The sequence below is a fragment of the Leptodactylus fuscus genome, chromosome 6, assembly GCF_031893055.1.
Source record: "Leptodactylus fuscus isolate aLepFus1 chromosome 6, aLepFus1.hap2, whole genome shotgun sequence".
Taxonomy (NCBI): domain Eukaryota; kingdom Metazoa; phylum Chordata; class Amphibia; order Anura; family Leptodactylidae; genus Leptodactylus; species Leptodactylus fuscus.
In genome coordinates, this window is record NC_134270.1 from 69,078,427 (window position 1) to 69,106,260 (window position 27,834).

Here is a 27,834-nt window from a genome sequence, read left to right on the forward strand (position 1 = left end):
AAAAGTCAGAGGAGGTATACTGAGTGCTGAGTGAACACATGTCAGGGTAGCGGTCTCCTCATCTGGTGGGGCCTCTGAGATGGGTTCATCCTGGACCGGCCAGAAGAGGATACATTTTGTGTGAGGGCCAAGCGCCCAAGAAGAAGAGTGGAGATTTGTTTTGCCAAAGTATTACCTGTCCTAAAAAAACAGACTTCAGAGCATATTGCAGGAAGTCTTGTGTGCACGTACCCTTTGCCTGCAAGGTAACCATCTGCTGTGTGGCTCTGGTCCAGCAACTCTAACGCTACTGAACACATTTCCTTGTGTTTGGACAGAGTTGTAATGCTATTAACTATTGTTGTACCTAGAATAATGCTTAGTAAAAACAAAATTGTGATCTACATCATTTGATGTTTTCTTCAGGTGTTTTCCCTTAGAGTCACCATTTAGTGGGTCCTGGATGTCCTGTCTTTGGGTAGGTCAGGGTTACTTACACCACAAGAACAACTTTTTGGCAGAATTGGCTACTATGCCTGTTACAACTTTTTGGCATAGCCAGCAGGATCATTGAGTCAGTCTGTGCTCAATGTTCCAGAAGAGGATGCAATACAGCAGTACATGTTTCTGGCTGCAAAACTGTAACCAGTGATGGAAGAGGTCCAGTAACCCAGCTAATGAGTTATCATGGAAGGCTGGTGGCATTTGCCGTTCAGAGGGGCCTATTGAAAGATGACTCATGGTGGACTTAAAGAAAACCTCTCCCCACCTAGAACAACTCCAGTTCCTTACATCAGGTAATAGTGCTGATCCACTGATTTTGGCACAGTTGGAATTTTTTCTCTAACCTCTACTGTTCCTAAGCAAGTTGGTTTTGGTGTCTGATATGCTATTTAGGCTCTGTACTGTCAGGAGGGCGGTGTCAGGCAGGAGCAGATAAGGGGTGTGATTCTGAGCTCTGACACTGGCTGCCTCTGATTGGTGTTCTGAATCACTCCCCCTGCCTGACATCGCCCTTCTGACATCACAGAGCTTAAATAGCACATCAGGCACCAAAATTAACTGTGGTTGTTGCTCGGTGGGGGCGAGAGAGAAAATTCCAATTGTGCTGGAATAAGTGGAGGGGTGCCTATTAACAAATACAAAATAGTAAAATTGGTGGAGGTGTTGAGAGATCCTCTTTAAGACAGTTCATGTATTTCAGGATGATAAAGCCATTTTTGGTTAGACAGAGTCCTGCAGAGAAGAGTATGGCATGTATGTTACTGGTATGCTCTGAATTGCCTGAGGAAATAGAAATTACAAGAGGATTAGAGAGTGTCCTGTCCCGGCATGGTTGTTCTTGTCCCAGTGAGAATTATATGCAAAACTCTGGGGACATTTATCAAGACTGGCATTATCTTTGCATGTCTTCATCCTCCATCTGCTGGTGTGGAGGTGTACCTAATTTATAAAGAAGCGTCTGCACATGCTTAGATGCATTGATGGCATTTGTGTGCTAGGAACGCAAATGTACACCAACTAGAATAATATAAAGTATATTATTATGTACAAGTAAATTATATAGCATGTGACATTCGGTGGCCATGCCCTTCTCTAAGCTCCACCATGGGCATGTCCACATACAGCAGAGGATGTGCCACTCAGATGTCCATGCATCCCATAGTGTTATATACAATTCATGTCTTCTCAGAGGCAGGACAACCACAGATTTATAATTCATGTCCTATAGGAAGACTTTTGTTGGAAAATCCTGAAACTTGTAAATCTTCATTGATATTCTTGAATCTGTGTTTACTGATATGTCTGATTCAGAAATATCTTTCTGCTTCTTTCCTAGAAACAAAAATGTAAAGTTATTAATAAAGTAATGGGGAAGCCTGCTCAGGCAATAATAGCATTGTGTAGGGTCAGAAACATATCTTTGTGGTCATAGGTAGATGAAGTAACACAGAGATGATAATCTTTTTATGGATATGAATATCAGCTCTGAAGTGTATCAGATAGGGCTCGATGGATAGGGTGGAATGGGACAGGTAACAATATACTAATGTTGGCTCCCTGATCCTGGTGCCGCGCACGCACTTGTTACTCTGAATAACTGATATCCACGGTATTCTCTGGCATAGGCCTTCATGAGTAGTGGTTTTGCGAATGAATGACTTGGACTGGTATGGATTGGAACTTCATTGTCTTTAGCGATAAATCCAGGTTCTGTTTGGGATCCGACAATGGCTGTGTTCAAGTATGGTGGCTTCATTGTCAGCATTTCAATCCTGCCCTTGTTGTGGAGGAACCACTGCTGGTGTGGTCTTGAGAGCCATTGCATATGATAGTTGGCCATGCCTAGTAGTCATACGAGGTACACTTAACAGGTCAGTGATATCTGGAGGACAAATTGCAGCCACACATTGTTACCGCTCATGCATCTGGCATTATGTAGGAGGATAATGCTTGCACACACCATGGCTTTCCTAGGAATGTCTCCGCCAATTTGTAACACTTCCTTGGCCTTCCTGGTTGCCAGATATATAGCATTTATGGCACTAGCTGCCCCAACACTTCAGCAACCTACGAGTGTGCAGAACCTATAAACCCAAATTAGTGTGTTGGCTTCTAGTTCTGGCCACCCTGGACATCAGATCACAAACTCTTATTGACACTTTACTAGTCTGTCCTTGACACCATACATACACATACCATGCTGTACATTGTGTCCTTCCACTTACCATTTGCAGTTGGTTTTTGAGATTGTTTACCAGTTTCCCGTATGAACTTCCAAGTGCCATGAGGTAGAACATGACAATGCTGTAGGAGAGAAAATAATGATGCTTTTAGGTGCTACAGAAAAATCTGAAATATGATAGTGACTTCAATCCTTATTTTTTTCAACTTCAAAGACTTCATGTATCTCACCATGAAACGAAGAAAAGTGGTATTGCAAATGCCTGTGAGGCAATGAACTTCAAGAACTGCTTGGCAACTGTTGGTAGTGTCTCAAGAGATTCGGATATAGTATCCCAAATGAGATTCTGAGTCCTAAAGGGACCACAGGCTGCCGATGGTTTTATACTGAAAAGAGAGATACAGTCTAATGTCATAACACAATGGATCAGGACTACAATATATACGAGTTGACAAGAGATACTTGGTGAGTAATGGCCACCTTGGCAGAATTTCCTAAATATTCAGCTACAACCATGAGAAATGTTTTATCATAGTCTTTACATTTCAGCCTTTAAAACTTACAATTCCTATTGCTGATAATGGAGCCTAGAAGGACTTCTGTTGAGCCCTTTTCTTTTTTTCCATCCAGTCTTATCCACGGGAAAATGGCCGCTTGCACAGTATTGTTAGCAGCCATTTTCCCGTGGCCTGTGCGCCTGCGCAGTCTGCTCTGCTCAAGGCCCGACGCCTAGAAGTTACGAGCCTGCGCTGGAAGAAGACATCGAAGAAGACGCTGCGGACGAAGAAGGAGGCGGCGCTGGAGACAATTCTCTGGCACCGATGGCGACGCCCTCATCACTGTTTGAGCGCTGGGGCCCGCCCCCATCACTGCGAGAGAACTCATTTGCATACCGGTAAAAAACGGTATTTCTAAGGAAAGGCGCAGCAGAGAGCACGTCTAAAGGTAAGAGATGAATAGCCTTTCTAAAGGCTATTCTGACGTTTTATCCACAAAAAAAAAGAAAAGTTTTAATGGTAGAATCCCTTTAAATGTAGATTGTGGGCCCCATATAGGGATCACAATGTACATTTTTTTCCACTTATCAGTATGTCTTTTGTAGAATGGGAGGAAATCCACGCAAATACAGGGAGAACATACAAACTCCTTGCAGATGTTGTTCCTGGTGGGATTCAAACCCAGGACTCCAGCGCTGCAAGGCTGCAGTGCTAACCACTGAGCCACAGTGTTGCCCCACCTTCTCCTCTCCTGGTGCAGCAATCACAATTTCTATTCATGGAGCAACTTTAAGAAAGGCCAATGTTGCGACTACAGTCGCAAATCACAATTCCCATATGTCACATACAGTGTGTACTCTATTCTATGTAAAAAAAACAACCTGCACAAGTATCCTATAAAGAGTGTAGTAATATACTTTTATAATTGGCTTGTGGTTAGCAACCGGACCGCATGCACCTTACCCTCAGAGGTTTTGAGTGCGACTGCATATATCAAGCTATCAGAATTGTACCACCAGCTTAAAGAGGACCTGTTACCAGGTCTGAAAAGTCCAATGACTTAACGCATCTGAAAGGCACTGCCACCCTTAGCATAATGGTGTTGTCCAGCTAGCTGTCGCAAATATATGCAGTAAACCCCATTAGTCTTTATACAGATTAGGGTCTATTTGCCATAGTCTATACTGTATGTGCTGTATGTTATGCACTATTACTGCCCACTTAGCTGAATGGATTTGGATAAACAAAACACTAAAATTCTTGGGTGCATTCACACGGAGTAACGTGCCGCGTGATGTGGCACGTATACGCCGTGTGAGATTTTGATGCCGTATACGCTCCCATTGATTTCAATGGGAGTTAGTCTCGTATACGCTGCGTTATTTTGCGGCCGTGATTTTACGGCGTATACGATCCAGGCTCCCATTGAAATCAATGGGAGTGTATACGGCGCTCAAAATCTCACACGGCGTATACATGCCACATCACGTGGCACGTTACTCCGTGTGAATGCACCCTGAGGGTGCATGCACACTACGTAACGCCGGGCGTGTATGAGAGCCGTACACGCCGGCGTTACAGCAGGGCTGCCGAACACTTCCCATTCACTTCAATGGGAGCGCTCGTAACAGCGGCGTTTACGAGCGCTCCCATTGAAGTGAATGGGAAGTGTTCGGCAGCCCTGCTGTAACGCCGGCGTGTACGGCTCTCATACACGCCCGGCGTTACGTAGTGTGCATGCACCCTTAGGTTGGGAGATGAGGTGTTGTGTGGCTTTATTAACAGGTTCTCTATAAATGTTACCATAGGGACCCAAAGTCTGTAACTTCAATCAGTACTTTCTCTATACAGAATTAAGACAAAAAAATTGGCCCAGATCTTTTATGTAAATCATTTATAATCACACCTACCTATTGCAGTATCACATATATGTTTATTCTAATACTTACGAGAATATACTATACAGGACTGGCACCCAAGAAATGGCAAGGCCAAGGAGTAACACAAGCAGGAAAAAGAAGTTTGCACTGGATGCTCGAAACGTGCGATCGGCTGGTCGGCAGTTGCTGAATAGCGTTAACTATGGAGACATACATTGTAGATGTAATTAGTGGTTCCCTGTCACCGCACAATACTGACTGTTTCCTCCATTTTTACTTTTCCCTACAATGGAAGTATAACCATCTTACCCTTTTCATATAGAATATAATGAAGTACTTTATTGTGTTGAGAAGAGGAAGCAAGGGACAGAAAAAAGTTCCTATCCAGCAAACTGTCTGCCCATAGATAATGTCCAGCACAAACTGGGGGACAATAAATTCCTGCTGACCCCATAACTGGATAGGCTTACATGAACAGTGGTCAACCATAATCCTGAAACAACATTATGAGAATAACATATGAGAAGAAGGCACATATATATGTAGAAATGCATGAAAAGAATAAAGAAACAAAATACTGCAATTCATGCACTTGAGTGCTCCTTTTAACCCCCAAGTGCAAGAATTACAAGTGGGTGGAAAAAAAACAGTCCTCAAGCCCAAGGAAGGGCCAGACAAACATTCAAAAGCTCCCCCACCTTCCCCAGCACCCCCCCCCCAGCACTCCAACCCCCCATCATCATCATCATAAATCTAGTATTTATCCCCTATCCGTAGATAGGGGATAAATACTTGAAAAATCACTGTATTTTTTCAACAGAAGTTTACCTGCTTCTGCTCTTCAGCCTGCGCAGCGGTCTTGTGACTGGAGACCGCGTCGGCACATGTCGGGTGCGGGCCTGATTACGTGGCCAGGTCACCCCGCGTGTGGGGAGGAGGGGGCAGCGTTAGCATGCAGAGAGCAGGCAGAGAGACAAGCTGCTTTCTGCTAAGCATGAGGGGTGGCCGCTGAAGCAGCGCTGCTAATAGGTGAGAGTTAAAGCAGCGCTGCGTCCACAGGGCTGCCCCAAACAACCGCTCGCTTCCCCTGCCGGGCTGCTGTAGCGCTAAGCCAGTCCAGGACAGCTTGTCCGGGACTGGCTTAGGTCAGTAAAAATGCCGCTCCCCCCGGGGCACCGGCATAGCGCCGCCTGAGGCGGTTGCCTCATTAAAGGTGCGGCGCTGCGCACAGGTATTGTGAGCTGTTTGATGCTTTAGTCTTTAAAATACATGATAAAGTGTGTCCTTCCCCTTTATTGCATAGGAAAAATATCATGTGAAAGAAATCTACTTCTACAAGACAGACACTGTGCACACATGTATGAAACAATATTCTGGTTATTCTCACTTTCTAGGGAAGTCCACCAGTAGTATCATCACCAAGACAGTGAGGAAATCGAAGATCAGCAGTTTATACATCTCCTGACCAACGCGTGTCTCCCAGCACTGCAAATACAAGATAGAAATGCATAAGCTGTAGCTTTAAGGCTACTGTGGTTGTTCATCTATTGTTATGATCCGTCTAAGGAGCAGAACAATGGATGTTAGAGTTGCCATATTGATTTCAATATTTTTTAAAAATAAATAAATCAGATGATCCCTTCCCTTAGCTTGCTGTTTTGTTGTTGTTTTTTTAAATGGCAAAATGCGCAGAATAGGTGGGAACCAATTTCAATATTACCCTGTTCTCCTTATAATTGTATCCACACAGGTTACAAGCTGATTTGTCTTCTGTATCTGCACAAGTGATATTGCTCCATAGAGAGTAGAGCAGCATTCCCAGACTGGCCAGCCGGAGAAATACACACCTGTAAAGAAAGAATGTGAGATAGAATTCCAGTGCGTTATCCTGAATGCTGGATGCTATAACGGAGGTCATGACATGGTCACAATCTTATTGTTCTATTCTATCTCTGTGTAGGTTGCTGCTCCACTTATTCTGGCACAGATAGAATTTTTTCTCTAGCCCCCACTATTCCCGAGCAGTCAATGCTATTATCTTTGGTTCCTGATATATTTAGGCTCAGTACTGTCAGGAGGCCGGAGCAAGAATATACTGGAACTTAGCCATAAACAGACTTATGAAGAAAATAATATAATAAAAAATTCAGGATTGCGTATGTGCATTATTTAGTGAGCCCTACCTGTTCTGAAAGAAATGAATGAAAACAGGTTTTTCTGTATAATACAGGGGCCATGTTTAATGTAGCAGCAGCAAAATGTGTTGTGTGCCAAAAAGAAATAACAGCCAGTGGGCCAGACCAGAATGCTGGTAAATACTAACCAGCATACACCCCAATAGTACACTCCTCAACACTGAGAATGGATCATCAAGAAGGAAAAGCAATATGGTTACACAAATCGAGAAATAGCAGGTGTTTCTTTGCTTTGACACGCAAAGTTTATCTCTCCGTGAAATTGTTACGAGCCTAGTCAGAGATGGGAACACTGCTCAACGTTGTGTGCCTCAGTTTTTGGAAGAACAACAATGAGCTAGCAAGACAGCAAGAGGTGCGTGGGGGCAAACCTCTGTAAGTACTGTTCTTCTGATCAGAATAATGGTGCGTAGTGGTCCATTCTGTACTGCAAGTGAAATTCAATGTCATATCCCAAGTCTAGAGTGGCAAACATTGTCAACACAAACCATCAATGGCATTGGGCTATGTGCCAGATGGCCAGCTACAAGTGTTCTATTGACGTCACTCTACTGCTCTCAAAAGCTACCTTTGTGTACAGCAAGACAGCAATGGAGGCTGAATTGCTCTATCCACTTTAGCGATGAGTCCAGCTTTTGTTTCAGACAAAAGTGTCCGCCAGTGATTAGCCATGTGGTCAATGCCATGAAGAGGCCAGGATTATGGTGTGGGGTGACATGAAGTACAGTAACCAGACGCCTCTAGTCTCTATTTCAGGTACATTAACAGCTCGGTGTTCAGGGCCGCCATCAGGAATTTTGGGGCCCCATACAGCCTAAGTATCTGCCCCCCCCCCCCCGGCTGCCACCATTTTAAAACTACTTTATTTTATGACATACCAATTCTGTATTACATTTCCCTTTATTTAGCAGCATTACAAGGCTTCATCAGATTCTATTTGCAGGTACAATCTGCTACGTGTGACAGCGCCTATAGAGGGCCAACACCATCTATAAGAGCCCTCTTAATAAATCCTCAGGGCTTATTCACATTGCGTTTTTGGCCTCCCTTGCCGGGATACGTTGGTAACCAGTCAGAATCAGCTGTCAACTTATCCCTGCACGAAGAACTGGCCATTAAAAAAAAAGGGGGCCTGCAGTTCTCCGTGCAGGGATAAGTGGGGAGCTGATTGTGACTGGTTACCAATGTAACCCGGCAAGGGAGGCCAAAAACGCAACGTGAATACTCCTTTAAAGTGAAAGTCCCACCCCCAAACAGGCTGCTATGCTAGTAGCATAGCCGCCTACATCATTATTAATACAAAGCACATATAGCTTTGGAGGTCTTGTGTGCTTTGTAGTTCTCCAGCTAAAAACTTATATATTATATATTATTGCCCCCAGTTCCCTCTCCGCAGTGCCGCACACCCGATGTCCCAACAATCCCCCTCCCCCCCCCCCCCCCCGTCCACCTTCTAACATCTTTCCACTGCCCCCTGTACCCATACCTCCCAACTTTTGAAGAACCAAAAGAGGGACAAAATGTGTGCCCCGGCAAATTTAGCCCCACCCACCGTTATGTTGACTCCACCCATTCTCATTAATTTTTCATGTGCCCGCACACAGTATAATCCTCCTACAGTCACCCGTACATTATATGTCCCCCCTCTATCTCTCCCCCAGCTTCATATACACCCTTCATCTGCACCCAGTTTCATGTCTCCCACCCAATCTCTGCCCCCAGATTCATGTCCGCCCATCCATTTCTGCCGCCAGTTTCATGTTCCCCCCTCCATCTCTTCCCCCAGTTTCATGTCCCCTCCATCTCTACCCCAAGATTCATGCCCTCCATCTCTGCCCCCATATTCATGTCCCCTCCATCTCTGTCCCCATATTCATGTCCCCTCCATCTCTGCCCCCATTGTCATGCCACCCTCTCCATCTCTGCCCCCATATTCATGTCCCCTCCATCTCTGCCCCCATATTCATGTCCCTCCATCTCTGCCCCCATTGTCATGCCATCCTCTCCATCTCTGCCCCCATATTCATGTCCCCTCCATCTCTGTCCCCATATTCATGTCCCCTCCATCTCTGCCCCCATTGTCATGTCGTCCTCTCCATCTCTGCCCCCAGTGTCATGCCGTCCTCTCTCTGCCCCCAGTTTCACGTTCCACATTACACTGACTGACTTACCTTCTCCTTCGTTCCCTCGCAGCTCTCTGCGCGCCTCTCTCTCACACTGGCGCACAGTTATAGACGCGATGTGACGTCATCACATCGCGTCTACAAGCCAGTAGCGGAGGCGGCGAAGCAAGGAGCTGACACAGGTCAGCTCCTCGCTTCAGCCGCATATGTGACAGCGAGAGAGGCACGCAGCGGCGAAGCAAGGAGCTGACCTGTGTCAGCTCCTCGCTTCGCCGCCGGCTACTGGTTTTTAGACGCGATGTGATCACATCGCGTCTACAAGCCAGTAGCAGCGGCAGCGGCGAAGCGAGGAGCTGACACAGGTCAGCTCCTCGCTTCAGCCGCATATGTGTCAGGGAGAGAGGCGCGCAGCGGCGAAGCGATAAGCTGACCTGTGTCAGCTCCTTGCTTCAGCCGCGTATGTCTTCAACTCAGATCTGCGTCCTCTGGATGCAGATCTGAGTTGAAATAGGACATACACAATGACTGCTACGGGCGCCAGGGGGCCGGCACACGGTGGCGGGCCAAAACCGGGCCCCCCATTTTTCAATTTGGCCGGGCCCCTGACGCCAGTACCAGTAGTACTGCCCTATCGGCGGCCCTGTCGGTGTTACATTGGATTGGACACAGAAACAATGGTACGGCCATTTCTCTACAGTACAATGCCAGGTGACATATTGCTCAGTGTACTGTGAGCAGCCTGCGTGGCTTAAATTTGCTACCATGGCCTGCAGCACCTCAGGACTTCTCTCCCATTGAACACATCTGGGACGTCACTGGTCAGCAATTGCAAAGGGAGCTGCCAGAAGCCAATCTTTGCGTGCCTAAGTGCATTCAATGTGGCGTAACGTTCCTCAGTACAGGTAAATAGGCAATAATTATCTGAACAACTATGGTCTAGCAGGTATTTATTCCTATACAGACCTCACTAGTGTCAACCTAATTTCCACACTAAGGGTGTATTTCTCCCACTTGATGCAGATATTGAATAACATTGGCAGAAGGAAGTTGGCGGCAGTGATAACGATTGAAGGCAGATATCCAGCCAGCAGTTCCAGGATGAAATTACCCTTCACTGAATCCTATAAAATACACACAATATACAGTATTAACCAATTACAGAATTTCTTAATACATTTTGCTTTGCTTTTATATACAAACTTCTTAAAGGGGTTGTCCCATGAAAAGCATCCTATCTATACTGCTAGTTTATGTGGATTTAAGACTTTTCCTAAATGCATTGCTTTATCAGAACTGCTTTGTTTGGCCGCTATCTTAATTTATTCACTTCATTCATTGACACTGTGTTTCTATGGCCACTGGGCTTATCTGCTCAGTTCCCAAGTGACATACAGTCATGGCCAAAAGTTTTGAGAATGACACAAGTATTATATTTTCACATGATCTGCTGCCCTCTGGTTTTTATGTGTGTTTGATAGATGTTTTTATCACATACAGAAATATAATTGCAATCATATTATGAGTAACAAAAGCTTATATTGACAGAACGAGTTAATGCAGCAAGTCAATATTTGCAGTGTTGACCCTTCTTCTTCAGGACCTCTGCAATTCTCCCTGGCATGCTCTCAATTAACTTCTGGACCAAATCCTGAATGATAGCAGTCCATTCTTGCACAATCAATGCTTGCATTTTGTCAGAATTTGTAGGTTTTTGTTTGTCCACCCGTCTCTTGATGATTGACCACAAGTTCTCAATGGGATTAAGATCTGGGGAGTTTCCAGGCCATGGACCCAAAATCTCTATGTTTTGTTCCCTGAGCCATTTAGTTATCACCTTTGCTTTATGGCAAGGTGCTCCATCATGCTGGAAAATGCATTGTTGATTGCCAAACTGCTCTTGGGCGGTTGGGAGAAGTTGATCTTGGAGGACATTCTGGTACCATTCTTTATTCATGGCTGTGTTTTTAGGCAAGACTATGAGAGAGTCGATTCCCTTGGCTGAGAAGCAACCCCACTCATGAATGGTTTCAGGATGCTTTACAGTCGGCATGAGACAAGACTGGTGGTAGCGCTCACCTCGTCTTCTCCGAATTAGCTGTTTTCCAGATGTCCCAAACAATCGAAAAGGGGATTCATCAGAGAAAATGACTTTACCCCAGTCCTCAGCAGTCCACTCCCTGTACCTTTTGCAGAATATCAGTCTGTCCCTGATGTTTTTTTCTGGAGAGAAGTGGCTTCTTTGCTGCCCTCCTTGAGACCAGGCCATGCTCCAAGAGTCTCCGCCTCACAGTACGTGCAGATGTACTCACACCTGCCTGCTGCCATTCCTGAGCAAGCTCCTCACTGCTGGTAGCCCAATCCCGCAGCTAAAACACTTTTAAGAGACGGTCCTGGTGCTTGCTGGTCTTTCTTGGGCGCCCTGGAGCCTTTTTGCCAACAATGGAACCTCTCTCCTTGAAGTTCTTGATGATGCGATAGATTGTTGATTGAGGTACAATCTTTCTAGCTGCGATACTCTTCCCTGTTAGGCCATTTTTGTGCAGTGCAATGATGACTGCACGTGTTTCTTTAGAGATAACCATGGTTAACAGAAGAGAAACAATGATGCCAAGCACCAGCCTCCTTTTAAAGTGTCCAGTGGTGTCATTCTTACTTAATCATGACAGATTGAGCTCCAGCCCTGTCCTCATCAACACCCACACCTGTGTTAATGGAGCAATCACTGAAACGATGTTAGCTGGTCCTTTTAAGGCAGGGCTGCAATGATGTTGAAATGTGTTTTGGGGGATAAAGTTCATTTTCTAGGCAAATATTGACTTTGCAAGTAATTGCTGCTAAGCTGATCACTCTTTATAACATTCTGGAGTATATGCAAATTGCCATTAGAAAAACTGAAGCAGTAGACTTTGTAAAAATTAATATTTATATCATTCTCAAAACTTTTGGCCATGACTGTACTATCCAGTGAGGTGCGCTGCCTCTTTTTTGTTCTTTTTTTTCCAACACATCTTTAAGCATTAATTGAACAGCATTCAATCTTTACTAAGGCCTTGTATTAAAATGTCATAGAAGCTTTTTCTATTTGATGTTTCCACATTCGGCACATAAGCATCAATGCATTTCACAGTAGCTATGTCACGCTCTCAGTCCTCCTTATCACATTATACTAATTCTTCTTTATTCTAGGAAATGATCAAGAATCTCAGCAGGAGTATTATATGTCAATTCTCACCAATTTAAGCAGTTTCTGTGACTCTTCTGTAGAGCGGGAAATGCAATAGAATGCTCCACATAGGAGGCCAATCACAATGAAATTGAGGAAGATTCGTAGAGAGTAAATCCCAATTCTTTGACGCATAGTGCGCTGGGCATGGAGATACTTCATTTTCTCCTCTTCAAGATCAACCTGGATAAACCATTGACATAGTTAATAAAGAAAGATACAGTGTATGAAATTAAGAACTGTTTTGAGTGCCATCTGTCACCATCTTCAACAGGGAAAAAGTTGTATTAGGCTATTGCCCATTCATTACCAGATGAGGCTGTCCCTGACTCATAGATGATGGTCTAGAACCTGGCACTCACACACAGGAGCATTGTAGAGGACATTATAATACAGTAATTATCTGTACTGATGTAAATAAAGCACTTGGAATAAGCCAGAAACTTACTATGTAGCTGCAGCTTTCTGTGTTTCTATGTCAGTGCTTTTGTTTCTCTTGTCTCTCACTCTGCCCCTCCCTCCTCTTCCTCTCTTTATAGATTTCTATGAGAAACTACCATTGACTACAGACAGTGTAGTCACCAATACAAAAAGTGAACTGCTAAGAACAAGGAGTGATCAGTAAATACATACAAGTGATGTAAGAGATAAATGCTCAGCAGCAGATAGGGGTGTAGCTATAGGGGGTGCAGTGGTAGCAGTAGCTATCAGGCCCTGGACCCTGAGGGGGCCCCTAAGGTCCCTCTGTCACATAAGGTATACTAGTATTCTAAATGACACAAGATAGTAAGGGGCCCCATGACAGGTTTTGCATTGTAGAACAGGAGCTTCAAGTTACTCCTCTGGCAGCAGAGGTAAATTGGATTGAAACAGTGACACAAATACCGCAGGTAACCACTCACTCTTTCTATTTTAATCCTGTTTGTACCTTCCTTAATGTCACATATTCCACATTCAATGATATAATGTTCAGGATTTTCTACAGTGTATGCTGCAAATCTAATGGTGATGGGGTGTATGACATATTGGGACATGTGCAATCATAAACTATTACAGGACAGCACAAGGAAATTACAAGAGATTTATTTAGAAGATCTGACCTTTAACTCATATCGAATACTTCTCTGCTTCAGCTTTATGATCTTTTCATCTCTAATGCAGAAATCCCAGCCTGCCAACACTTTATCTGTGTAATTCGTCATCGATGAATCATCTGTTACCAAACTCTGCTTGAAACCTTGAACCGACCTGCAGAAATAAACATATCACACATTACTATCATGTCCATGGCATTGTCACAAGCATAGACCTAATGTGTCTCTACTGTGGGACTTGGGGGTCTTTAAGTAGGACCTTTACCACCCCCACCATCTTCAACTCATTGCACCCTTCAATTGATGCTGCTCCACTGTTTCCAGTGCAGTAGGAAATTTTTCTCTAGCCCCCACTGTTCTTTAGCAATCATCTTGGTTAGTTTTAGAACTAGTATTTCAGCTGCATTACTCTGTATCTACAGGTGAATAATCTTTGCAGGGTTGCATATAAAATTAGAGGAATATGGAAGTAAACAATGGGTACAATTAATTTTATGGGTGCCATATTACAGATCTACAACGGACGAATTTATAACAAGGTTTGTGTATCCAAGCACAACATATATTACTAGATATAGAGAAGCTCTTCTAGTCCTGCCTGAACAAGCCCCTGCCACGTATCCCCATCACTGCAGTTTATTTAATGAATGTAATAATAAGTTGTAGAGACAGCAATGTATTATCAACGACTGTATTATCAATTTGCTTACTTTACCTGCAGGAGAGATCCAGCAAAACCTGCAGGCCTGTACAAAATGTAAAATGACCTTTCACCACCTCTACTTAGCCCAGTTCTTTGCATCTGTTGATATCTGCTCCACTGATTCCATAAATTTTTTTCTAGCTCCAATCATTCCTGAACAATCAGTGCAGTTAGTTTTGATGCTTGAATGGCTAAGAAGCTCTGTTATGTCAGAAGGGCGGTGTCAGGCAGGAGGTGTGATTCAGAGCTCCAATCAGAGGCAGCCAGTGTCAGAGCTCAGAATCACACCCCTTGTCTGCTCTTGTCTAAATAGCATATAAGGTACCAAAAGTAACAGAACTTATTGCTCAGGAATGGTGAGAGCTAGAGAAAGAAATCCAATTATCCTGGAGTTAATGCATGTAAATGTTAAGGGCTGAACTTGTAGTAGATGGTGAAAGTTCCTCTTTAAAGGGTTTATCCAAGATTACTAAAAAAAAGTGTCTACTCTTTCTAGTGTTTAAGTCACAGTTACAATCTTGTGCACAGGTTGTGTATGGTGTTGCAGCTTAGACCTTACAACATTCTTGTTGTTGAGAGTAGGACCGGAGCCTCCACAGCACTGTGCAGAGGCTGCTGGCCCTCTCCTTGCTGCACTCCTGATTCCCCTGCTTCCCAGGCCAGAACCTCCGCAGTGATGTGCGGGGGTTACCAGTCTCCTCCTGAGCCAGACAGGGGACTTACAGCGGCTGGCCAAAGCTTGTTTAAGGGTGGCTCTGGCTCCAGACCGCCGCTGGTTATTCAGTGTTTCCTTGTGGTTCCTGATAGTAAGTGTTCTTCTGCCTGTGCTCTGACCCTTTGCCTTGACCTCTGACCTTGCCTTTAACTCCTGATTATTGTATTATTATCTTCTTCCTGAGTACCGATTTTGTACTTTGCTTGTACTTTCCTGTTAACGACTCGGCCTGCCTGACCTTCCCTTTTTCCCCACTGTACTGCACTATCTTCCTGTTGACGAACCTGGACCGTACAACTATGCTTGACTCTCTGCTGCCACCTGCTGACCACCCGTCGCGGCCTTCTGGTTCCTTGGACCTGCACTGCTACCCGAAACATCTGCTGGTAAGAGTTCTCAGTGTCTGGTTCTACTGTGATTTGTGGTGCGCTGTGCGTTTGGCATTTCCCGACCTGAAACTGCTCTGCTCAGCAGTGCCGCCAAGTCCATCACCACCATCTGGGGCTCTGGTGAACACAATTGTGGGGTTGGAGTTGGTGCGGCCCAGGGGTGTTGGACACACGGCGCCGTATTAAGCATTTTGATCAGTGTATCTAGTACTGGTTCTCACTATTGGCTCAGAACTGCATCTGTTATCCCGACACTGGTGTAATACTTCAGCTTCTTTTCTTACCTGATCACCGTCCACAACAAACTGAGAAGAAAGTAAACCAGGGTAGTTACAAGATAGGCCAAAGGAATATTATAGGAAAAATCAGAAAAATTTACAGATGTGTCCTTGTAGAAACCATAAAACATATAAGTGAGCTCCATGAAACCCTGAAGGAAGAGAGAAGTATACAAAGTGAAACTCAGAGAGGAAAATTCCACATTTACGTATGTCATATTACTGTCTGTTTGTCCGGAGCCGACTGTCTAGTGGAAACTGTACTTAGGGCCCAACCTTGATATGCAACTAATAAAGGGAACCTCTTCATCAGAGAAATGCATTGCAATGTGCAGGCATCATATTATATGATATATTGATTTATATAGAGATTATTGGGAAAAGGTTCAGTATAACAAATCATTTATTCACTAAAGTCTCTGCTCTTCTATGTTGTAAAGACAAAGAAGTGGTCCTATTAGTGATTGACAGCCACAGTCATAGAGGGCAGGCTGTCAATCACTGATAGGACCACCTCCTTGTCTTTATACCGTAGCAAAGAACCCGCTGAGATTTCAATTAATAAATGACAAGTTATTGAATCATTTTCCACCATTCCATCTGCCCTATCACATGCTATTTACAGACTGCCTGCATTTTCCTAGAGACAGGTTCCCTTTAAGGTTCATAGCTTCATGCAGGTGTTTAGGTTGAAGAATGAAATATACCTAAAACTCTGCGTCCTAGGTTAGTCTGCACCAACCAAATAAGACTTTCCTGAAGATGCCCTCTGCCTCATTGCCACATTTCCTACAAGCCAATCTGGGACTTAGGCCCAGTTCACATCTGCATTTGGGTTTCTTGGGGACCCCCTGAATGGAAACCTATACGCATAGAACAGTGGTTACCGCGGACCGCATAGACTATAATGGGGTCCATGTGGTTTACACACAAAACATGCAAAGAGAAACATGCTGTTCAATTGAGCTTAGTGAGCATAGGACCTGTACTGAGTTTTTCTCACGGCTCCATATACAGGACTGAATGGGTAAATACAATGACTGTGCACATGCTCTTGTGTATGAGGCCTTAGTTCCATTCAAACAAATGTCACTGTGTTGTTATACCAAGCATCGTCTATGGGTAACAATGGTGCTGTTTCTGAAAGAAAGTAGTGATGTATTCCCAATTCTTTTAAAGGGAAACTTTGCCAGGTTTAAGGATTAAACCCTTATGTTGCTTGGGTTTAGGAACCCAAACCTGGTAACCTCAGACCCCAAACCTATTTGTCAGGTTGTTAAATTTTAATCTGCCACAAACGAAACTTAGTTTCTGGCAGATCCCAGTGCTTGGGCAGTGCGCAGTGAAGCATCATGTACACGCTGCAGCTTCAGCTGTGCTTTGTGCATTCCCTGGGAGCCGCCAGGGATGGGAACTGAACTCTGACAGAGTCAAACCTAAAAAACTGCTGAAGAGCGCCACGGGGTATATGTAAGGGCATGCTAAACATAAGGACATGCTGCTGGTTTACCGGCCCATACCTGGTGGCAGGTTTCCTTTAAAGATTGAGAAATGAGAAATATACTATGTCATACCATACATTTTTATTTTCATGCTTACCGTTCCCATGAGGATGTTCATGATAAACACATAATATCTCTCTAGTCCTTGTGGATTTGGATTGTACTTCATACATTCTTCTATGAAGGCAAAAGAATATAATGTAAACCACTCTTATATCATTACAAGTTGTCTATTATATATTGGGTTGGATATATTGAATGTGCTGCCACACTGGGGCCCTGCATTAACATAGATATCAGGGACACTCCAGCTGCAGAATTTCTATGATGTTATGACTTGATGCATTATATAAGGATGCTGTCTGTGGTGTTCCTTAAATCTTTGTCATGCATCTTCAGTTTATCATCTCACAATGTATCAGATAGTCCCTTTCATATTAACACATGCTGGATACTAAAGGTTACACATTGTTTTACAATGGTGTAGTATAGCTTTATCTGACTTTAGATGGCAGATTTGCATAATGTCATGTTTGCCTGGATACAGTTTGATGTTTTGTATTAGGCCGCACTTGGTGCCAGTAGTTACGTGCAGACCTTTATTTGACTACAATACTGTGTATATATGGCAAGTATAATAATATCAATGTAAACAAATCTAGAATCACGGCTGTTATGGCAGGAGGTTTGGTGTTTATAAATGGTGAAGCGATTCATTTCTGGTGGTTCACAGCAGGAAGGGCATAGCGCTATTGTAATGGTAGTTGTGGCGGTCCTACTCCGTGACTGCTATCCTTTCCTGTATCAGAGTACACACAGAGATAACTGTCAGTTATCAGTAGGACCATTCACTGAACTCCTAAGCCCAGAATGCACAGAGGCGTAGATCCATTGAAAACAATTTATACTGAATATTTCCCACAAAACTATATATCATTCTGCTCATCTCCTCCTGCTCTATAACCTGCTGCCTCCAGAATGGACTGCATCTTTAATGTGGCCGGGCCTCTTTGAATGTCTATTTTTCTGTATCATGAAGGACTTGTTATATTTAGAGATGAACGAACAGTGTTCTATCGAACACATGTTCGATCGGATATCAGGGTGTTCGCCATGTTCGAATCGAATCGAACACCGCGTGGTAAAGTGCGCCAAAATTCGATTCCCCTCCCACCTTCCCTGGCGCCTTTTTTGCACCAATAACAGCGCAGGGGAGGTGGGACAGGGACTACGACACTGGGGGCATTGAAAAAAATTGGAAAAAGTCATTGGCTGCCGAAATCAGGTGACCTCCATTTTAGACGAATAGTGGATTTCAAATCCGGGTCATATGAGAATGTGAACTTTGTGACTATGAGACAGGGATAGCTGTACAGGCAGGGATAGCTAGGGATAACCTTTATTTAGGGGGGAATGTTATTAAAAATAACTTTTTGGGGCTCTATCGGGTGTGTAATTGTGATTTTTGTGAGATAAACTTTTTCCCATAGGGATGCATTGGCCAGCGCTGATTGGCCGAATTCCGTACTCTGGCCAATCAGTGCTGGCCAATGCATTCTATTAGCGTGATGAAGCAGAGTGTGCACAAGGGTTCAAGCGCACCCTCGGCTCTGATGTAGCAGAGCTGAGGCTGCACAAGGGTTCAAGCGCACCCTCGGCTCTGATGTAGGAGAGCCGAGGGTGCACTTGAACCCTTGTGCACCCTCGGCTCTGCTACATCAGAGCCGAGGGTGCGCTTGAACCCTTGTGCACACTCTGCTTCATCAAGCTAATAGAATGCATTGGCCAGCGCTGATTGGCCAATGCATTCTATTAGCCCGATGAAGTAGAGCTGAATGTGTGTGCTAAGCACACACATTCAGCTCTACTTCATCGGGCTAATATAATGCATTGGCCAGCGCTGATTGGCCAGAGTACGGAATTCGGCCAATCAGCGCTGGCTCTGCTGGAGGAGGCGGAGTCTAAGATCGCTCCACACCAGTCTCCATTCAGGTCCGACCTTAGACTCCGCCTCCTCCAGCAGAGCCAGCGCTGATTGGCCGAATTCCGTACTCTGGCCAATCAACACTGGCTAATGCATTGTATTGGCGTGATGAAGCAGTGCTGAATGTGTGTGCTTAGCACACACATTCAGCTCTACTTCATCGGGCTAATAGAATGCATTGGCCAGCGCTGATTGGCCAGAGTACGGAATTCGGCCAATCAGCGCTGGCTCTGCTGGAGGAGGCGGAGTCTAAGATCGCTCCACACCAGTCTCCATTCAGGTCCGACCTTAGACTCCGCCTCCTCCAGCAGAGCCAGCGCTGATTGGCCGAATTCCGTACTCTGGCCAATCAGCACTGGCTAATGCATTGTATTGGCGTGATGAAGCAGTGCTGAATGTGTGTGCTTAACACACACATTCAGCTCTACTTCATCGGGCTAATAGAATGCATTGGCCAATCAGCGCTGGCCAATGCATTCTATTAGCGTGAACTGAGTTTGCACAGGGGTTCTAGTGCACCCTCGGCTCTGCTACATCAGATTGCTACATCTGATGTAGCAGTGCCGAGTGTGCATCAGATGTGTAGTTGAGCAAAACTGACTCAGCACTGCTAAGTCTCTGCATTCACATAGGAATGCATTGGCCAGCCTTCGGCCAATCAGCGCTGGCTCTGCCGGAGGAGGCGGAGTCTAAGGTCGGACCTGAATGGAGACTGGTGTGGAGCGATCTTAGACTCCGCCTCCTCCAGCAGAGCCAGCGCTGATTGGTCGAGTTCCGTACTCTGGCCAATCAGCACTGGCCAATGCATTTCTATGGGGAAAAGTTAGCTTGCGAAAATCGCAAACTGACAGGGATTTCCATGAAATAAAGTGACTTTTATGCCCCCAGACATGCTTCCCCTGCTGTCCCAGTGTCATTCCCGGGTGTTGGTATCATTTCCTGTGGTGTCATAGTGGACTTGGTGACCCTCCAGACACGAATTTGGGTTTCCCCCTTAACGAGTTTATGTTCCCCATAGACTATAATGGGGTTCGAAACCCATTCGAACACTCGAACAGTGAGCGGCTGTTCGAATCGAATTTCGAACCTCGAACATTTTAGTGTTCGCTCATCTCTAGTTATATTCATTTAGCAAACCCGATTTGCAGACCACAGAAACTCACCACTTTTGTTAGCATTATTAAAGGCCTGGCTTAAACCTAATTCATCAAAGGAAATGGTGGGAATCACAATAAATCCGGCAATAAGGAGAAAAGTCACCAAGTTCATCAGCACCAAAAACCTTAAGAAGCTGAAGTAAGATTGAATTCCAGTTCCAAACTGACCTGTAGACATTAAAAGAAAAAACCATAGTCATGAAAGACCAAAATGTTTTCTTTAAAGGGGTAAAGAAGATAATGTTAGATATGATAGAAAGTTGTCAGAACACACAGCTGTATATCGGATAATATGACTATAGACCAGTTAGTGTCCATGTTCCTCTGCAAAATCACTTTCAGTGGGTATATGAGAATAAGAACTGAGCTATGAAGCAATGGAAGAAGGTGGCAATGGAAGAAGGTGGCCTGGTCTGAAGGATCATATTGTATTTTACATTACATGGATGAATGGGTGTATGGAAATCACTTACCTAGAGAAGAAATGGTACCAGGATGTAGTATGGGAAAAAGGCAAACCGGTGGATGCCATGTGACGCTCTTGGCCATGTTCTTCTTCTTCATGTCAATGTTACTTTGTTACATTGTTGCAGACCAATCACACCACTTTATGGCAATGGTATTTCTTAATGGCAATAGCCTTTTACAGCAGAATCGGCTTTGCTAATGTATTAGGGGGCAATCCTCAAATAATTCACATAAAACATTTAATCTAAAAGACTAAATTCTAGGTTTTTCATTTTAATGGTTGAACATTTGGCAATACATGAGGGCCTATTGCCAAGGGGGCCCAGAGCAATATGTTCCAAGAGGGTGTAGGGACAAAGCTTTACAGTAGTATGAAAGAAGAAAGAAACATTTCAGGTTCAAAGTTAGAAACATAAAATTGTGACGCTTTATTGTGGTGTCTTCAAAATCCAAATTCAGGGGCCCTGAATTTTCACATGCATAGCAATGGTCAAAGCCAGCCCCTTTGTTAAAGATGAAATAAACGCCAAAGTACTGGGTTTGGATGTTATTCCTCGCCAAGCTACCAGTTGAGTAGTCACTGTCCCAACAATGGACTTTACCAGAGAGCTTGCAGGAATGACTACCACAAATAAATCTGCCATCTCTGTATATTATGTCTTGTACAGGTTCCTAGGCAGCTCATCCACCAAACAGAAAGACAAAGAAGTAGAAAGCTTCAGTATAGGCATGACCAGGTTAGTGAAACTGTTTGGCCACCGTGCCTACATGTTAGTCCACATTTACATTTTTTAGGTGAATTATTAGCACTATGTAATTACATGTCATTATTACATTCACCGGTCTTATGATTTGGATTACCTGTATATTATAGACATACCTCCAATAGTTTGTAGAGTTTTTTTCCACAGAACCAGATGTTGGAGAGCACCTGACATTTTACCCTTAAATTTTCTCCAAGATCTTGCCCTTTCTTCCTTCCAGGACTCCCGTCCAGTTTTCTTTGCAATTTTTCTCTCCTGTTTTCGCCTTCATAAGAAAAATATGTATACTCATGGATTGTACTGCTGGTCTTGTGCATTAAAATGATGGTTTATATTTTATTGTTTGATACTCTGCATGAGTGGAAGAAATCAGCTTAAGGCTGAGGCCCCACACTGCAGAAACGCAGCTTTTTTTGTTGCAGATTTTGCTGCAGTTTTTGAACCAAAGCCAGGAGTGGATTGAGCAGAAGGTAGAAGTATAAGAGTTTCCTATATATCTCCCATTCCATTTGTATCCATACTTGGCTTAGGCTCAAAGCACCGCAACAAAATCTGCAACAAAAGAAACTGTGTTTCTGCAACATGGGGACTCAGTCCCACATTGCGAATATGCAGCTTTTTTTTTTTTTTTTTTTTTTTTGAGCCAAAGCCAAGAGGCTTCAGAAAGAATGGGACATATATAGAAAGTACTTATACTTCTATCTTTTGCTCAATCTACTTCTGTGTTTGGCTAAAAAAAAAAAAAAAAATGCAGCAAAATCTGCAACAAAAAAAGCTGTGTTTCCGCAACGAGGGGCCTTAGTCTTAAGTCAGCTTCACACAAGTGTATTATAGACACATTTTTGTCTGTATTACTGTAGAGTTTCCCAGCCCTACCACTGGTCTAATGACCCGAACTGACAATATCATAATGCAAAGACACTTGAACGTAATATGAGGCAAAATGGCACCTGTAATACACTTGGGTGAAACAGGTCTTTGGCTAGGATCACATCTGCGTATGGGGATTCCGTTCCCCTCTCCAAGCGGACCCCCCGAACGGAAATCTATGCACAGATGTGAATGAAGCCTTATGTGCAATGGCTACTTAGTGAGCTTGTGATGGGTTAGTGCAGTATCCTATCTATTCTTCCAGACCGGAGGACTAGTTCAGACTATCACAGAGCTATACTAGACAGTTGCAGTCACTGATCACATTTGTGCCACAATAGGGCAAAACTATTTGCCAACTCTAAAGAAATTAATACGGTTAGCACAATTGATGGCCCCGGCATCCAATTATACATATAACTTCATAAATGAATAGTACAAATGAATATAAGAGAGTATTAAATAATATATCTTAGTTAAGAAACATGCTTCCTTCTCCATTTACCAACTTACATTACTTTTTACATAGAAGTCTGTGAGAGGGGAGAAAGGAGGAGGAGATTGCTGGAAAAGAGATACTGTGCTATGCTGTGAATGGGGGTATCGTCACTCCTTGGGGAGAAACCACCATATAGGTGTGAATGACAGAGAATGCTCCTGACACTGCTATGTTTCATAGTTAGACTACCATTGCATAGAATGTGGTAATAAATCAGTAAACTGCCTCCTCCTCCCCTATCTATTGACTATGAGGTGAATAAGAGACAAATTCAACTCTGTGGTAGCATCAGCCATCTTCTCGGTGTGGCCTGCTGGGGGAGTAGCATACCAGCCAGGGAGAGAAATAGACTTGACAGGCTGATCAGAAGGGCCAGCTCTGTCCTAGGGAGCCCCCTGAACTCAGTGCAGGTGGTGGGTGACAGAAGGATACTGTCCGTGGTGACCTCCATGCGGGAGAACAAATCCCACCCCATGAATGAAACCGTGATAACACTGGGCAGTACTGTGAGTGACCGACTGCTTCACCCCAAGTGTGAGAAGGAGCGCTATCGGAGGTCCTAACCGTGGTCAGTCTGTATAATCAACATCAGGCTAATCGGAGATCACTCCGCACAGAGAAATAAATGATCCTGAGTAGAGATGAGCGAACAGTAAAATGTTCAAGATTCGATATTCGTTACGAATAGCATCTCAATATTTGACTAATCGAATGAATATCGAAGCCCATTATAGTCTATAGGAGAAAATGCTTCACTACAGGAGATCCCACCATTCGACTCAGGAGAGTCACCAAGTCCACTAAGACACCCCAGGAAATGATGCCAACACCCTGGAAAGCAACTGGGACAGCAGGGGAAGCATGCCTGGGGGCATGAAGTACCTTTATTATGTCGGGATCCCCGTTAGCTTGCGATATGCCGGAGCTGACTTTTTCCCATAGGAATGTATTGAAAAGCGTTGATTGGCTGAATGCCCGTACAGTGGCCAATCAACGCTGGTCAATGCATTTCTATAGCGAGATATAGCAGAGCCCGTGCGGTTAGCCCAGCTACTCCGGACACCGGAGATGAAAGAGCTCTGCACTACACCCAACCATCCCTCCAGCTCCTCCTCCTGTCACACACATCTCTGGTGTAACAGAACTCAGCACACACTCAGCTCTGCTACATCTATACACTCTGTTGTAGAGATGTAGTAGAGCTGAGTGTGTGCTGAGCTTTGCTACATACGAGATGTGTGTGACAGGAGGAGTAGATGGAGGGATGGTTGGGTGTAGTGCAGAGCTGGCTGATGTTAGCAGTCCAGCTCTTCTACATCTGGAATGGTTGAGCTGAGTGTGCAGTATTAAGTGGACGATGAAGCAGAGCTGGGATTTTAAAGATGATCCTATACACTACACAGAATGTAGTCCAAAAATTGTTGGACCCCACGCTGTGTAGTGATTAACCCCCTCCCTCCCTGGTGTCCGATTACCTGCGGCTCTTTGTTCTTGGTCCAGTTCGGTCTATGGTCCCAGTCTCAGAGCGCCCTGCCCTTCTCTCCCGACTATTATTATAGAGAAGGCGGGGCTTAGGAGAGTGTGGGCGGGTACTGGGCGTGGTACGTCTCCCGCCCACACTCTCCTAAGCCCCGCCCCTCTCCCAACTAGTATTATAGAGAAGACGGGGCTTAGGAGAGTGTGGGCAGGGAGACTCCCCACCCACACTCTCCTAAGCCCCGCCTTCTCTATAATAATAGTCGGGGAGAGGGTGGCAGGGCGCTCTGAAACCGGGACCATGGACCGAAGTGGACCAAGAGCAGGGTGCTGCAGGTAAGCGGACACCGGTGGGGGTGGGGGGAGGGGGTTAATCACTACACAGCGTGGGGTACATGCTGTGTAGTGGATAGGATAATCTCGCATTGTATTGTCCCATACTGCACACTCATCACGGCTATTCCTTAGTAGTACTAACACGCTCAGCTGAGGCATTCCTTTAGTAGTTCCGTGCCAAAATGTCAGCTCGCGCATATCACAAGCTGACAGGGATCCTGACAAGATAGAGCCCCAAAGAGCTAGGTGAGTGACATTCCCCCCTAAATAAAGGTTATCCCTAGCTAACCCTGCCTGTAGATCTGTCCCTGTCTCACATTCATATAGTTCGCTGCTCCAAATTAAACGAATGGTAAATTCACCATTCGTCTAAATTGGAGGTCACATTTTTTTGGCAGCCAATGGGTTTTTTCAATTTTTTTAACTGCCACCGTTGTCGTAGTTCCTGTCCCACCTCCCCTGCGCAGTTATTGGTGCAAAAAAACGTGCCAGGGAAGGTGGGAGGGGAATCGAATTTTTAGTGAGTTTGCCACCTGGTGTTCGATTGGAATCAAACACCTCGAACGGCCTGATATTCAATCGAATATCAATTCGATCGAACGCCGTTCGCTCATCTCTAATCCTGAGTCTTTCTTTTTTCTTCCTAGTTGCTATGACTCCTAGTATCTTTTCTATCTGCTTTTCTGTGCTTGTATGTATTCTTTCGTGAATTATATTACTGTATTATCCATGCTGCTGTAACACACTGAATTTCCCCATGGTGGGACTGTTAAAGGACTATCTTATATAAACAGATTGAGTGAAGATGCAGAGCAGCTTGATAAGTAGCAGAGGAAACAATTTCTTTACTAAGATATATCATAAAGTTTCTTATATTCAGATGTACTGTATTCATATATGAAAAGTTGTTTTACAATTATAGCGATGCTTGAAATCCAGAAGCTTAACACATAGCAGGGGTCAGACAGAAGACAGTGGAGGATCAGACTATAATGGTTTGTTTGTAGCCTGAAAGCAGAGAGACACATATGTCTGTGCAGGAGCTGTAGACAGAAAACAGTAGAATGATATTGTACAAGACATTATTGGAGCAGTAAAAAAAATCTTTTTGATAAAACCATGAATAGAAAGGTTACCTAATTTCTCTTTTCCTCTGCATAGAGCAGTATAACTCTTTTATTGGCCTGTTTTCATCCTCTAGCCACAAATCCACCCAGTTGTCTTCAAGAATACTGTTCCTTGGGGGTAAAGTTTCAGACTCTATCTGCCCTTCATGACCTCGGTAACGTACATTTGATTCCGGCAACTCATTAGTCCGCCACATTTTTTCTGTCAATTAGAAACGTATATAATAGTTATTGTTTTCCATTCCTACAATTACTACATGACCATACTGATAGGGTATCTTCACACAGAGACAATGATTTATTTATTTTTTTGGCACTGGTTTACGGGGCATTTTCTGACCATGCCTCTGATTGATTTCAAAACTTGCTAGCAATATTGGCCCTTTTTCCTGTCTGAGTTAGATATGCCTTAAGCTGAATGAAAAAATCCCTATGTATTCCGCGCTACTTTAGAAAAGTTAAGAAAAAAAAAAAGTGTTACAGGTTTATTGTAAAAATGTTGCAGATTTCCTGCCTGTTTCATGTCATAAATTTGCACCCTGCATGTATAAAATTCACAACATAGGTAAATTTCTGCTCATGTAATATCATCATGTACATTAGGGGTCAACAACCTTCGGCACTCCAGCTGCTGTGTGCAACTACAACTCCCAACATGCTCCATTCACTTCCATGGGAGTTCAAAGAACAGCATAGCAAGTATGCATGCTGGGAGTTGTAGTTTTACTACAGTTGGAGTGCCGAAGGTTGCCTGCCACTGATGTACATCATTCATGTGACTGCTGTAGTCACTTACTGACCTTAATGATGATGCTTGCATGTAATAGCATGGGACCTATAGGGCTGATGACTGACGGCAGTGGTCATGGGACTGATATATGAGACATCATGGTTGAGAGACTCATAGGGGATTTAACAGGTGAAAATTGTTTATTTTATACTATCATACCTCTATAATATAATAATATTCAGTGGAACATTCCACTTTGTCTTTAAAATTCATACATATAACATAAGAGGCACAGGAGTATATAGTATAACATCATAGACCAGAGTCATTATGTATAATCTATACAACGTAGATCAATAATATGACCGTGTGCATGAGCCTTTATAAGTGCAATGTATGTGGCAGGAATGGATTAGAAATGAAAGGAATAAAATACCCATCTGCCCAACTACTTTGTATATAAAAAAAACCAAAACTTGAGAGTCTTCAGTAGATGATAACTTTTTTAATGGCTAACTAATAATGATGACAATATAACTTTTCAAAGCTCTTTTGGCTTCTTCTTCAGATATATAGAGTTATATCTGAAGAAGAAGCCAAAGAGCTTCGAAACGTTATATTCTGTCATCATTATGAGTTAGCCATTAAAAAAGGTATCATCTACTGAAGACTCTCAAGTTTTTTGTTTTTTTATATTTCATACCCACTGGCTAACACGGTACAAAACAAACATTTTCTTCTTTATACCAACTACTTTGTATGACTCGAAAAACCTGCCTCACAACTGCATGTGTGACTCCTGACTTACAAAGGAGTGTCAGATTCCCCACAACTGCTTTCCCTTCACTACCAGCACCATGCAGTCACTTCTAAGGTACGAATGGAGAGAAGGGCTGTCGAGATACTGTCAAACCATTTCTCTATAGTCTCTAACCTATGGTGCAAGAGTTTGCTCAAAACTGTAGTAACACAATAGAGAGCCATAGGGTAAGGACCAATGGACCCTGGATAAATGAACTATTTGTGTCTGAGTAGCGAATTAGAAGCGTCACCTACCTGTCCCAAATGGATGTGCATTGTAATCCGAAAGCCCATCTTCAATATGTTGCATGTTTCAAGAAAATATATAGAGGTGGTCAGTGAGGTCAGGAAATAAGAA

The 27,834-nt window shown here is 43.9% G+C and overlaps 1 protein-coding gene across 1 annotated transcript; it reads right to left on the reverse strand.

The window, feature by feature from the left end:
- Positions 1–1,555: 1,555 nt before the first annotated feature.
- Positions 1,556–27,834, reverse strand: TMC4 (transmembrane channel like 4). Its single transcript, XM_075280193.1, has 16 exons — positions 27,732–27,834; positions 25,955–26,147; positions 21,754–21,902; positions 20,412–20,573; positions 17,362–17,441; positions 15,769–15,914; positions 13,684–13,831; positions 12,593–12,766; positions 10,324–10,481; positions 6,763–6,889; positions 6,430–6,527; positions 5,352–5,535; positions 5,112–5,242; positions 2,896–3,051; positions 2,709–2,787; positions 1,556–1,815 (listed from the first exon to the last, which is right to left on the reverse strand). The coding sequence occupies exons 1-16, from the start codon at positions 27,784–27,786 to the stop codon at positions 1,774–1,776; spliced, it is 2,082 nt and encodes a 693-aa protein (XP_075136294.1). The 5' UTR covers positions 27,787–27,834; the 3' UTR covers positions 1,556–1,773.

Bases quoted from the DNA above. Each gene is read 5' to 3' on its own strand.
- TMC4 (XM_075280193.1), bottom strand. From the start codon at position 27,786: ATGCAACATATTGAAGATGGGCTTTCGGATTACAATGCACATCCATTT. The intron at 2,788-2,895 runs GTGAGATACATG...TCTCTCCTACAG, and splicing joins CCACTTTTCTTCGTTTCATG to CATTGTCATGTTCTACCTCA. The intron at 1,816-2,708 runs GTAAGTGGAAGG...TTTTGTTTCTAG, and splicing joins TCAAAAACCAACTGCAAATG to GAAAGAAGCAGAAAGATATT.